Consider the following 14,974-nt stretch of genomic DNA (forward strand, 5'->3'; position numbering starts at 1 on the left):
TGAAAACACATGGTTCATACTTCCGTTACCTCTCCCAACACCAAACTGCTCCTCCTCCATCATTTACTCTGTGTATGTTAACCACCCTTTCAATCACTACCTTCTCTTACACTCCTTCATATTAGTTCTATCCACGTAATACTTATTCAAAGACGCTATACATGCATTCTGCCTGGCTACTACACATGTCGAAACGCCTTACTAATGAAATAATAAAAACTGTTGCAATCACATCCACTCCCGTCCGTAGAGCTTCCACCACCACATCTCTCTTCACCATCCTATTCACCATACTCCATTACTCCCACCTCGTCTTCTTGGTGGATCGCACATTAGTAGACTTCTGAAAGAGATTTCATCAAAAACTATTTTCCTTTTAGAGCCTTCTTAGTTTCACTCAATAACGTTCTCTCTGTTTTAATGTTATTGCAGAAGCCTTTCGGTAAACCACGTTTGATTTGAAATCTTCGTTCAATTTAGTCTTCACTATGTCCCTTATGTCTGCTGGCTCACTCTCATCCACTCGATCCACAAGCACAAGTTCTTTCTCATTAACTCACCAATTCGTCAGCATGATCTTTAGCACTGTCATTCTTACTGATCCTTCTGGTGTCCCGCCACTGACTGGGACTCCTGTTTGATTAGTCGTATTCATCCTTGAGGGGGTTTTTGCTACTCGTCCTTTCACTTTCAATTTCTTCAGGTCCTTCCACGTATATTTTCTATCCATACTTCTGGACTTCTCACCGTGTGCCACTCTAAAGGCTTGCCTTAAATGTTTTTCACTGTGTTCCTTATCTCAAATATCACTTTCAATAAATGTCCAAACCTTCCTCCTCCTCCTCCTCAGTACATCCCTATTTTCTATGTCCGTTTCATCACTTTAGTCATTATCATGTTTACACTCACTGCTATGATCGCAATTTTCTTGTTTCCCTCTTTCAATTTTGGCGTAAATATTTCATGATCCTGTAGTGCCAGGAGCTATGACAGACTTCCTTCGTTCTAACCTGCCTTTCATGATCTGAATTTAGTCTTCCATTCACGTCAGTGTAGTCCAACCTGACCGCTAGTTCAACACTTACTTTTAAACACTCCTCTGGAACGCTCTAAGTGCCTAAGCATTAATCTCTCTCTCTCTCTCTCTCTCTCTCTCTCTCTCTCTCTCTCTCTCTCTCTCTCTCTCTCTCTCTCATTTGCTCTCAAGTTGTCGTCCTCAGGGCTCGCATCCCCTATCACCATCGCCTCCCACGCCCCCTCCCATACCGTCAACTATGTAATGCTGGCTTCCACGTAAACTAAACATTCGTTTTCCTCATTAATTCTCAGCTACGGCATCCCTGACCCCTATCACGTTTTCTCTCATCGTCAGCAATGCCTTTTTTAATGTTGTTGTTGTTTCTCTGCATAGTCTTATTTCTTAATGATTTTCCATTTAGACCTCAATGATCTCAACCTACCCCATGGTTAGTGACCGTCTCCCTTGCATCTTCCATAACCTCCCGGTCATCTGGTGTCTAGCACCTTCCTAACCTGCCTCTCCATAACGTCAATGGACCGTAGTGGACGATCGGCCTTACCTATATATCCGCTCTTTGCGTCCCCGTCCACCAAACCCATGGAAGAGATATCCCATGTCTCTCGTGTTCGGCCTGGTCCAACATGCTCGCTCCACTTGCTTAACAAGCTTTCCAGCCGTGTTGGGGATAATTTGCAACCCCTTTAGCGGAATCACACTGACTAGTCTATATACGTATACGTATATGTGTGTGTGTGTGTGTGTGTGTGTGTGTCATCCTACAAGTCACAGGTACTCACAGTTGACCCTGAGTGTGGTGGAGATAGTGTTCATGATGCCGGAGGACACGGAGGCGTTGGTGGTGGAGCAGGTAACTGTAGTGCCTGATGTGGCCCTGGACGCCACCACACTGAGCCACGTCTTGGCCACACTGCCTTCCCGCTCCACGTCCGTGGACACCCCCAGCTCCGCCCCACGTCCCCCCCACACCAGGCCGGGCGGTGGTTCTGTACGTGGGGAGAGAAATTAATTAGATGAATTCATTCTATCATTAAAGGATAAGTGAATAAAGGCTTATGAAACTATCTATAATCATAAATACATGACGGGAAGCGATGTAACTGAATGATACAAAAGACGTGCAAATTATTATTCTAAAATAGGGAAAAATATATAGAAATATTGAAAGGGAAATTGATACGTGTATACACACAGAGAGACAAAAGACACAGACACACCCACACAAGTACCGACAAACAAACGGAAACACATATCTTACCAACACGAATATGAATACACATACATACATTCACATGTAAAATCTTTGCTACTAATCCGTGATTATAGTTAATGGTGAAATAGCAACTCAGTAGTCCATATTATTTGATTTAAAATGTAATTTTTCTATACATGCAGCCCTATATGTTTCGTGGAGAAAGTCCCCCTCATCAAGTGCAAACGATTCAATAAGTTTTTAAATCCCAACACAAACACACAGATCCTGTCTCTCCTCTGCCATTTTCGACTACAGTGCGTAGTCGAAAATGGCAGAGAAGAGACGAGATTTGTGTGTTGGTGTTGAGATTTAAAAACTTTATGAACTATTTGCTCTTGATGAGGGGGGATTGTCTCCACGAAACATGTAGTGCTTCATGTATAGAAAAATTACATTTTAAATAAAAATATATGAGCTTCTACTGAATTGTTATTTCAACATAAAACTTATCACAATTTCTACATGGCACTTTATAGATGCACCCAGGAGAACTTTCTTGTGAATTCCTGATTAAGAAATTCTTTATAGTATTATTGTTGCTGAAGGCAACATTTACATTAAAGGATTTAAGCAACATGGGAATTAAATAAAATTATTATCAAAAGGGAGAACTGAAAGATTCTTGTCAATGGGAGGTTTGGGCTCAACTCTATAAAATGATTTCTTTGCTAACTTAAGGGATTTATCAATGAAAGATCTAGGGTACTTTAACTTAGATCCAATAGACTATATCTTCTCAAAATCATCATCAATATACTCTGGACTGCAAATACGTAATGCCCTAAGGAACAGACTGAAATGATAATTCAACTCTGTCATGTTGAGATGAGTAACAACAGATATAATATGAGCATACATTAGTAGGTTTTCTGTATATGCTAAACTTGTTTCCTTGCCTATGGATCCTGCAATCTAAAAAGGGTAACATACCATTATTTTCATTTTCTGTAGTAAATTTGATGGAAGGTACTAAATTGTTAAGTAACGGGAGAAATATTTGTAAATTTTCATTTGTTGGCCAAACACAAAGAGCATGATCTACATATCTAAACCAAATTGCATTAGAAGGTACGATATTCTATAGTAATTTTGTTTCAAAAAATTCCATATAAAGATTATTTAGTAAAGGTGAAAGAGGGTTACCAATTGCCATACCAAATTTTTGAGCATAATAATCTCCATTGAATTGGAATACACAGTCTTTTATACACAATTTCATCAGTTCAATGAAATTTGACTTTGAAACAGGTAAATGAATATCATCCAAGACATCAAATAAATATTCTAAAAGGTCATCAACTGGAACTTTTGTGAAAGTGAGGAAACATCAAAGCTAACTAGTTTGAAATCAAAATTAATATTGATATTGTTAAGCTTGTTGACTAAATCTACATTGTTCATGATATTAGAATTTGATACCTTACCCATTAAAGGGCTTAATAAAGAAACTAATCATTTTGACAATATATGATGGAGCCTACTGAACTCTTGCCGGAAAATTTTGTTTATGTGTTTTGATAAGTCCATACATATATGACAATGAAGGGGAACAAAAATGACTAACCTTTGATAAAAGAACCATCACCTTTCAACAAGAACTTCATTTACTTTTTGAAATGAGAATTAACTGCTTCTAAGGGATTCTAACTGAGTTTAGAATATGTTGTATCATCATTTAAAAGATCATTCATTTTAGAAACATAGTTACTTTTGTCTAAAATCACAACAGTGTTAGCCTATCTGCATTAGTGATATATATATCATTATCTTTTTTTAAGGTGTTAATAGCTCTTATAAATCTTTGAGGGCAATTAGGTTCCACTGGTTTTGACAAACTGGCATACACTAAACCCTTACAGGTACTAATTTCATTAGTTAGATTACTGTATTTCTCTGAATTGCAAAAAGACTTGTGATAACCATCTTATCAAAAACAGCGACTGGACTAAGAACACAAACCCTTCTTTTGTGATAAGTCTGTCCAATAAACAACTAAATAAGGATTCCTTGTATGCATTAGGCTATGAATTAAGTTTTGTGTGCGCAAACAGGGAAGCCAGCTGTGTTGATGTCCCAGTCTTTTTGCAATTTAGAGAAATACAGTAATTTAACTAGTGATGAAATTAATATCTGTAAGGGTTTAGTGTATGCCAGTTTGTCAAAACCAGTGGAACCTAATTGCCCTAAAAGATTCATAAGAGCTATTAACACCTTAAAAAAAGACAATGATATACATATTACTAAAGCGGATAAGGCTAACACCGTTGTGATTTTAGACAAAAGTAACTATCTAAAATGAATGATCTTTTAAATGATGAAACTACATATTCTAAACTCAGTAGGAATCCCCTAGAAGCAATTAATTCCCATTTCAATTAAGAAATGAAGTTGTTGTTGAAAGGTAATGGTTCTCTTATCAAAAGTTTGTCATCTTTGTTCCCTTCATTGTCATATATGTATGGACTTATCAAAACACAAACAAAATTTTCCAGCAAGAGTTCAGTAGGCTCCAATACATATTGTCAAAATGGTTAGTTTCTTTATTAAGCCCTTTAGTGGGTAAGGTATCAAATTCTAATATCATGAACAATGTAGGCTTAGTCAACAAGCTTAACAATATCAATGTTAATTTTGATTTCAAACTAGTTAGCTTTGATGTTTCCTCACCTTTCACAAAAGTTCCAGTTGATGACCTTTGAAAATATGTGTTTGAGGTCTTGGATGATATTCATTTACCTGTTTCAAAGTCTAATTTCATTGAACTGATAAAATTGTGTATAAAAGACTGTGTATTTCAATTTAATGGAGATTATTATGCTCAAAAATTTGATAAGGCAATGGGTAACCCTCTTTCACCTGTACTAAGTAATCTTTATATGGAAATTTTGAAACAAAATTAGTAAAGGATATCTTACCTTCTAATGCAATTTGGTTGAGATATGTAGATGATATTCTTTGTGTTTGGCCAACAAATGAAAATTTACAAATATTTCTTCCCTTACTTAACAATTTAGTACCTTCCATATTCCATTATCAACTCTAACTCTATTACCACGAGAAATATCATTGAATCTTCTATTATTAAATACACAAAGAATTATAATCTTAATATTAGTGATGGTATATACAAATTAGATATCTTTATTGTTGATGAAATTTGTACAATGATAATTTATGAACGCTCGTTGTGTGTCTTGGACAATCGTATATATACCAAATGGCGTCCGAGCTACGTCTGTTCATTGTACATCAACCGACATATATTTCTCTCTTGTGTCTCCCCTGATGACGTGATTATTACACGAAGGTGCACTTGGGAATTTATCGTGTTTCATTTTCCCCTTGGACTCTTAAGGATGTACTTGATATCACGCAAAACTGTGATCCTTTCCTATATATATATATGGGCAAGATCTTAAGGCAAATGCACACACAATAAGAAAACGGAACGTCGGTTATCCCAGGTCTTCACAAGAGAACCAGGACTCGAAACAACCAGCTATGATAAATAACCATAACAAAACATACCACAACTTTAACTTTCAGTTCTTCCAAGTGAACAGACCACAACCAGAACTGACCTACACAGCACGGAACGTAACAACTTGCCAAGACAACCCGAGTCCTTCACTGGCCTTCCACACCTGACAGAGCGTAGCGCCTCACCACACCAGCAGTCAAGCCTGTAACTGTCCACAAACTAAACATACCACCCTCACCTCCAATATGGCCACCCCAGTTACCATGTAATCATTATCAACTTCTAATAAACCATGATAAAGATAATGCATAACACATTTATATTTTACACAAGATTATCCTAATGTTATACACGTAATTCAAAACGATTACATAAATGATTACGACGATGCTTTCGTATATATTAAGTTGTTATAGAGGATTATGGACAAGTGAAATGTAATCATCGAGGTTATTTGACAAAGAAACTATCACCCCATAACACCCCCTCCCCTCCCTTTAAGATTTAGACTCCATGTTTTTAAAAGTTGCTTAAACAAGTTCCATAAAGATGTCACGTGATCTTAACATGAAGAAAACGGGATCAGGTTATCCTACTATGTTGTCACTCCCAACACCGTTGTGGTAACAATTATAACGTAATCCAAAGCTCCCGATACTCCACAGATGTACGTGTATGACCTGGACTACATACATGTATGACCTGGACTACATACATGTATGACCTGGGCCACATACATGTATGACCTAGGCCACATACATGCATGACCTGGGCCACATACATGTATGACCTGGGCCACATACATGTATGACCTGGGCTACATACATGTATGACCTGAGCCACATACATGTATGACCTGGACTACATACATGTATGACCTGGGCTACATACATGTATGACCTGGGCCACATACATGTATGACCTGGACTACATACATAGTGAGAACGTGTGTATGACCTGGACTACATACATAGTGAGAACGTGTGTATGACCTGGACTACATACATAGTGAGAACGTGTGTATGTGGTATTAGAAGTATCTTCAACACCTGAAGAAGATGTTAAGAGATTCTTCGGTTGGTGGATGTGACTCGACGTTGACGGCCATAATGACCCCGGCAGTTGATTGGCCTAAACCCAACCAACCAGACAACGTATATGACACTACAATTTTGCACGTTTTCTCTGGTGACTGTATTTTTTTTTTTTTTTAGAAAACGTGGTATAGGCATTATTGCTTTTCTTTACTTGTTACATATAAAAGTTCTGCAAATCTAAATGTATATCACTCAGTCCTTCACGTAGTACAACAAGACCTTCACTGACTATGGTTCAATAAGGAAACCTAGACTTGGTCTGAATGGTTTAATATCAATCATATGCCATATTCTATGGTGTAATATGTTAATCTTTATACTGACTAACATCTGAGCGAAACATGTCCGGGTCAAGGCCATCTCGAGTGAAAATATAAGAAAAAGAAAGAAATTGATGAAGGCTCCGCAGGTGTTTGTAGATCTGACTCCACGGAAGAAAGTTATGTGAGGAAAGACAAAGGAAGGATGAGAATCCTACAGCCTAGCTGCTTGAAGGAAGGAGGAAGCTTAACGGCTAACCCTCGAGTGGTTGGTCTTCACACGGAAACAGTGGGAAGCAGCAGCCTAACGCGTGCCACGGGTCACGAGAACAATGGCCAAAATAATACCCACAGAACAGACAAAAAACTTCATAATTAACCAGTCAACAACAAAGTCATCTTCTTTCTTCAAAAAAAAAAAAATCACCGGTAATACCATCCGTTCCAGCCGTCTTGCCACATTTCATCCTACGCAAGGCTTTCACCACTTCTACTCTCCACCAAACCACTCTCCCTGACTCTCTTGCTTCGCATACCACCCCAACCCAAACATCCTACATCTGCCACTTTATCATCTAACACATTCAACAGTCCTTCAAACACACACTCCATATTTCCCTCACCCCACCATAACCTCCCCACTTCCCCCCACTTATACGGATGAAGGCAAGCAAGTATGAAAATGTACATTTGTATATGTCTGTGTTTGTATATGTATGTATATGTGTTTATGCTATGTATATGTGCGTGTATGGGCGTTTATGTATATATGTTTGTATATGAGTGGATGGGCCATTCTTTATGTTTCGTGGCTCTACTTAGCTGGCGAAGGAAACGGCGATCAAGTACAATAGAATATATATATATATATATGTGATAGAATGTAAGAAAGTAAATTCTCGATTAATATGCTGCCAGATCCACTCCCAGATATCTAAAACACTTCACTTCCTCCAGTTTTTCTCCATTCAAACTCACCTCCCAATTGACTTGACCCTCAACCCTACTGTACCTAATAACCTTGCTCTTATTCACATTTACTCTTAACTTTCTTCTTCCACACACTTTACCAAACTCAGTCACCAGCTTCAGCAGTTTCTCACATGAATCAGCCACCAGCGCTGTATCATCAGCGAACAACAACTGACTCACTTCCCAAGCTCTCTCATCCCCAACAGACTTCATACTTGCACCTCTTTCCAAATCTCTTGCATTTACCTCCCTAACAACCCCATCCATAAACAAATTAAACAACCATGGAGACATCACACACCCCTGCCGCAAACCTACATTCACCGAGAACCAGTCACTCTCCTCTCTTCCTACACGTACACATGCCTTACATCCTCGATAAAAACTTTTCACTGCTTCTAACAACTTTCCTCCCACACCATATATTCTTAATACCTTCCACAGAGCATCTCTATCAACTCTATCATATGCCTTCTCCAGATCCATAAATGCTACATACAAATCCATTTGCTTTTCTAAGTATTTCTCACATACATTCTTCAAAGCAAACACCTGATCCACACATCCTCTACCACTTCTGAAACCACACTGCTCTTCCCCAATCTGATGCTCTGTACATGCCTTCACCCTCTCAATCAATATCCTCCCATATAATTTACCAGGAATACTCAACAAACTTATACCTCTGTAATTTGAGCACTCACTCTTATCCCCTTTGCCTTTGTACAATGGCACTATGCACGCATTCCGCCAATCCTCAGGCACCTCACCATGAATCATACATACATTAAATAACCTTACCAACCAGTCAACAATACAGTCACCCCCTTTTTTAATAAATTCCACTGCAATACCATCCAAACCTGCTGCCTTGCCGGCTTTCATCTTCCGCAAAGCTTTCACTACCTCTTCTCTGTTTACCAAATCATTTTCCCCAACCCTCTCACTTTGAACACCACCTCGACCAAAACACCCTATATCTGCCACTCTATCATCAAACACATTCAACAAACCTTCAAAATACTCACTCCATCTCCTTCTCACATCACCACTACTTGTTATCACCTCCCCATTTGCGCCCTTCACTGAAGTTCCCATTTGCTCCCTTGTCTTACGCACTTTATTTACCTCCTTCCAGAACATCTTTTTATTCTCCCTAGCGTGGGCTATGGATAGAGTTGTGCGCAGGAGGATGGATGTGCTGGAAATGAGATGTTTGAGGACAATGTGTGGTGTGAGGTGGTTTGATCGAGTGAGTAACGTAAGGGTAAGAGAGATGTGTGGAAATAAAAAGAGAGTGGTTGAGAGAGCAGAAGAGGGTGTTTTGAAGTGGTTTGGGCACATGGAGAGAATGAGTGAGGAAAGATTGACCAAGAGGATATATGTGTCGGAGGTGGAGGGAACGAGGAGAAGAGGGAAACCAAATTGGAGGTGGAAAGATGGAGTGAAAAAGATTTTGTGTGATCGGGGCCTGAACATGCAGGAGGGTGAAAGGAGGGCAAGGAATAGAGTGAATTGGAACGATGTGGTATACCGGGGTTGACGTGCTGTCAGTGGATTGAATCAAGGCATGTGAAGCGTCTGGGGTAAACCATGGAAAGCTGTGTAGGTATGTATATTTGCGTGTGTGGACGTATGTATATACATGTGTATGGGGGGGGGGGGGTTGGGCCATTTCTTTCGTCTGTTTCCTTGCGCTACCTCGCAAACGCGGGAGACAGCGACAAAGTATAATAAATAAATAAATAAATAAATATATATATATATATATATATATATATATATATATATATATATATATATATATATATATATATATATATATATATATATTCCTTTCATACTATTCGCCATTTCCCGCATTAGCGAGGTAGCGTTAAGAACAGAGGACTGGGCCTTTGAGGGAATATCCTCACCTGGCCCCCTTCTCTGTTCCTTCTTTTGGAAAAATTAAAAAAAAAAAAATATACATATATATATACTTTTTTTTTCATTATACTTTGTCGCTGTCTCCCGCGTTTGCGAGGTAGCGCAAGGAAACAGACGAAAGAAATGGCCCAACCCCCCCCCCCCATACACATGTATATACATACGTCCACACACGCAAATATACATACCTACACAGCTTTCCATGGTTTACCCCAGACGCTTCACATGCCTTGCTTCAATCCACTGACAGCACGTCAACCCCGGTATACCACATCGCTCCAATTCACTCTATACCTTGCCCTCCTTTCACCCTCCTGCATGTTCAGGCCCCGATCACACAAAATCTTTTTCACTCCATCTTTCCACCTCCAATTTGGTCTCCCTCTTCTCCTTGTTCCCTCCACCTCCGACACATATATCCTCTTGGTCAATCTTTCCTCACTCATCCTCTCTATGTGCCCAAACCACTTCAAAACACCCTCTTCTGCTCTCTCAACCACGCTCTTTTTATTTCCACACATCTCTCTTACCCTTACGTTACTCACTCGATCAAACCACCTCACACCACACATTGTCCTCAAACATCTCATTTCCAGCACATCCATCCTCCTGCGCACAACTCTATCCATAGCCCACGCCTCGCAACCATACAACATTGTTGGAACCACTATTAATTCAAACATACCCATTTTTGCTTTCCGAGATAATGTTCTCGACTTCCACACATTCTTCAAGGCCCCCAGGATTTTCGCCCCCTCCCCCACCCTATGATCCACTTCCGCTCCCATGGTTCCATCCGCTGCCAGATCCACTCCCAGATATCTAAAACACTTCACTTCCTCCAGTTTGTCTCCATTCAAACTCACCTACCAATTGACTTGACCCTCAACCCTACTGTACCTAATAACCTTGCTCTTATTCACATTTACTCTTAACTTTCTTCTTCCACACACTTTTCCAAACTCAGTCACCAGCTTCTACAGTTTCTCACATGAATCAGCCACCAGCGCTGTATCATCAGCGAACAACAACTGACTCACTTCCCAAGCTCTCTCATCCCCAACAGACTTCATACTTGCCCCTCTTTCCAAAACTCTTGCATTTACCTCCCTAACAACCCCATCCATAAACAAATTAAACAACCATGGAGACATCACACACCCCTGCCGCAAACCTACATTCACTGAGAACCAATCACTTTCCTCTCTTCCTACACGCACACATGCCTTACATCCTCGATAAAAACTTTTCACTGCTTCTAACAACTTTCCTCCCACACCATATATTCTTAATACCTTCCACAGAGCATCTCTATCAACTCTATCATATGCCTTCTCCAGATCCATAAATGCTACATACAAATCCATTTGCTTTTCTAAGTATTTCTCACATACATTCTTCAAAGCAAACACCTGATCCACACATCCTCTACCACTTCTGAAACCACACTGCTCTTCCCCAATCTGATGCTCTGTACATGCCTTCACCCTCTCAATCAATATCCTCCCATATAATTTACCAGGAATACTCAACAAACTTATACCTCTGTAATTTGAGCACTCACTCTTATCCCCTTTGCCTTTGTACAATGGCACTATGCACGCATTCCGCCAATCCTCAGGCACCTCACCATGAATCATACATACATTAAATAACCTTACCAACCAGTCAACAATACAGTCACCCCCTTTTTTAATAAATTCCACTGCAATACCATCCAAACCTGCTGCCTTGCCGGCTTTCATCTTCCGCAAAGCTTTCACTACCTCTTCTCTGTTTATCAAATCATTTTCCCCAACCCTCTCACTTTGAACACCACCTCGACCAAAACACCCTATATCTGCCACTCTATCATCAAACACATTCAACAAACCTTCAAAATACTCACTCCATCTCCTTCTCACATCACCACTACTTGTTATCACCTCCCCATTTGCGCCCTTCACTGAAGTTCCCATTTGCTCCCTTGTCTTACGCACTTTATTTACCTCCTTCCAGAACATCTTTTTATTCTCCCTAGCGTGGGCTATGGATAGAGTTGTGCGCAGGAGGATGGATGTGCTGGAAATGAGATGTTTGAGGACAATGTGTGGTGTGAGGTGGTTTGATCGAGTGAGTAACGTAAGGGTAAGAGAGATGTGTGGAAATAAAAAGAGAGTGGTTGAGAGAGCAGAAGAGGGTGTTTTGAAGTGGTTTGGGCACATGGAGAGAATGAGTGAGGAAAGATTGACCAAGAGGATATATGTGTCGGAGGTGGAGGGAACGAGGAGAAGAGGGAAACCAAATTGGAGGTGGAAAGATGGAGTGAAAAAGATTTTGTGTGATCGGGGCCTGAACATGCAGGAGGGTGAAAGGAGGGCAAGGAATAGAGTGAATTGGAACGATGTGGTATACCGGGGTTGACGTGCTGTCAGTGGATTGAATCAAGGCATGTGAAGCGTCTGGGGTAAACCATGGAAAGCTGTGTAGGTATGTATATTTGCGTGTGTGGACGTATGTATATACATGTGTATGGGGGGGGGGGGGCCATTTCTTTCGTCTGTTTCCTTGCGCTACCTCGCAAACGCGGGAGACAGCGACAAAGTATAATAAATAAATAAATAAATAAATAAATATATATATATATATATATATATATATATATATATATATATATATATATATATATATATATATATATATATATATATATATATATATATATATATTCCTTTCATACTATTCGCCATTTCCCGCATTAGCGAGGTAGCGTTAAGAACAGAGGACTGGGCCTTTGAGGGAATATCCTCACCTGGCCCCCTTCTCTGTTCCTTCTTTTGGAAAAATTAAAAAAAAAAAAATATACATATATATATATACTTTTTTTTTCATTATACTTTGTCGCTGTCTCCCGCGTTTGCGAGGTAGCGCAAGGAAACAGACGAAAGAAATGGCCCAACCCACCCCCATACACATGTATATACATACGTCCACACACGCAAATATACATACCTACACAGCTTTCCATGGTTTACCCCAGACGCTTCACATGCCTTGCTTCAATCCACTGACAGCACGTCAACCCCGGTATACCACATCGCTTCAATTCACTCTATTCCTTGCCCTCCTTTCACCCTCCTGCATGTTCAGGCCCCGATCACACAAAATCTTTTTCACTCCATCTTTCCACCTCCAATTTGGTCTCCCTCTTCTCCTTGTTCCCTCCACCTCCGACACATATATCCTCTTGGTCAATCTTTCCTCACTCATCCTCTCTATGTGCCCAAACCACTTCAAAACACCCTCTTCTGCTCTCTCAACCACGCTCTTTTTATTTCCACACATCTCTCTTACCCTTACGTTACTCATTCGATCAAACCACCTCACACCACACATTGTCCTCAAACATCTCATTTCCAGCACATCCATCCTCCTGCGCACAACTCTATCCATAGCCCACGCCTCGCAACCATACAACATTGTTGGAACCACTATTAATTCAAACATACCCATTTTTGCTTTCCGAGATAATGTTCTCGACTTCCACACATTCTTCAAGGCCCCCAGGATTTTCGCCCCCTCCCCCACCCTATGATCCACTTCCGCTCCCATGGTTCCATCCGCTGCCAGATCCACTCCCAGATATCTAAAACACTTCACTTCCTCCAGTTTGTCTCCATTCAAACTCACCTACCAATTGACTTGACCCTCAACCCTGCTGTACCTAATAACCTTGCTCTTATTCACATTTACTCTTAACTTTCTTCTTCCACACACTTTTCCAAACTCAGTCACCAGCTTCTACAGTTTCTCACATGAATCAGCCACCAGCGCTGTATCATCAGCGAACAACAACTGACTCACTTCCCAAGCTCTCTCATCCCCAACAGACTTCATACTTGCCCCTCTTTCCAAAACTCTTGCATTTACCTCCCTAACAACCCCATCCATAAACAAATTAAACAACCATGGAGACATCACACACCCCTGCCGCAAACCTACATTCACTGAGAACCAATCACTTTCCTCTCTTCCTACACGCACACATGCCTTACATCCTCGATAAAAACTTTTCACTGCTTCTAACAACTTTCCTCCCACACCATATATTCTTAATACCTTCCACAGAGCATCTCTATCAACTCTATCATATGCCTTCTCCAGATCCATAAATGCTACATACAAATCCATTTGCTTTTCTAAGTATTTCTCACATACATTCTTCAAAGCAAACACCTGATCCACACATCCTCTACCACTTCTGAAACCACACTGCTCTTCCCCAATCTGATGCTCTGTACATGCCTTCACCCTCTCAATCAATACCCTCCCATATAATTTACCAGGAATACTCAACAAACTTATACCTCTGTAATTTGAGCACTCACTCTTATCCCCTTTGCCTTTGTACAATGGCACTATGCACGCATTCCGCCAATCCTCAGGCACCTCACCATGAGTCATACATACATTAAATAACCTTACCAACCAGTCAACAATACAGTTGATAGAGATGCTCTGTGGAAGATATTAAGAATATATGGTGTGGGAGGAAAGTTGTTAGAAGCAGTGAAAAGTTTTTATCGAGGATGTAAGGCATGTGTACGTGTAGGAAGAGAGGAAAGTGATTGGTTCTCAGTGAATGTAGGTTTGCGGCAGGGGTGTGTGTTGTCTCCATGGTTGTTTAATTTGTTTATGGATGGGGTTGTTAGGGAGGTAAATGCAAGAGTTTTGGAAAGAGGGGCAAGTATGAAGTCTGTTGGGGATGAGAGAGCTTGGGAAGTGAGTCAGTTGTTGTTCGCTGATGATACAGCGCTGGTGGCTGATTCATGTGAGAAACTGCAGAAGCTGGTGACTGAGTTTGGTAAAGTGTGTGGAAGAAGAAAGTTAAGAGTAAATGTGAATAAGAGCAAGGTTATTAGGTACAGTAGGGTTGAGGGTCAAGTCAATTGGGAGGTGAGT

At 40.3% G+C, this 14,974-nt stretch overlaps 1 protein-coding gene across 5 annotated transcripts in view; it reads right to left on the reverse strand.

The window, feature by feature from the left end:
- The window catches only part of LOC139747993 (uncharacterized), a 585,795-nt gene that overhangs the window by 193,201 nt on the left and 377,620 nt on the right, over nucleotides 1-14,974 (reverse strand). For all 5 annotated transcript variants that reach the window (XM_071660527.1, XM_071660528.1, XM_071660529.1 and 2 more), the window contains one exon: nucleotides 1,819-2,025. In XM_071660527.1, the coding sequence (XP_071516628.1) occupies nucleotides 1,819-2,025 (207 nt within the window). The remainder of the gene's footprint in view (nucleotides 1-1,818; nucleotides 2,026-14,974) is intronic.

Source organism: Panulirus ornatus, chromosome 71, assembly GCF_036320965.1.
Source record: "Panulirus ornatus isolate Po-2019 chromosome 71, ASM3632096v1, whole genome shotgun sequence".
Lineage (NCBI taxonomy): Eukaryota > Metazoa > Arthropoda > Malacostraca > Decapoda > Palinuridae > Panulirus > Panulirus ornatus.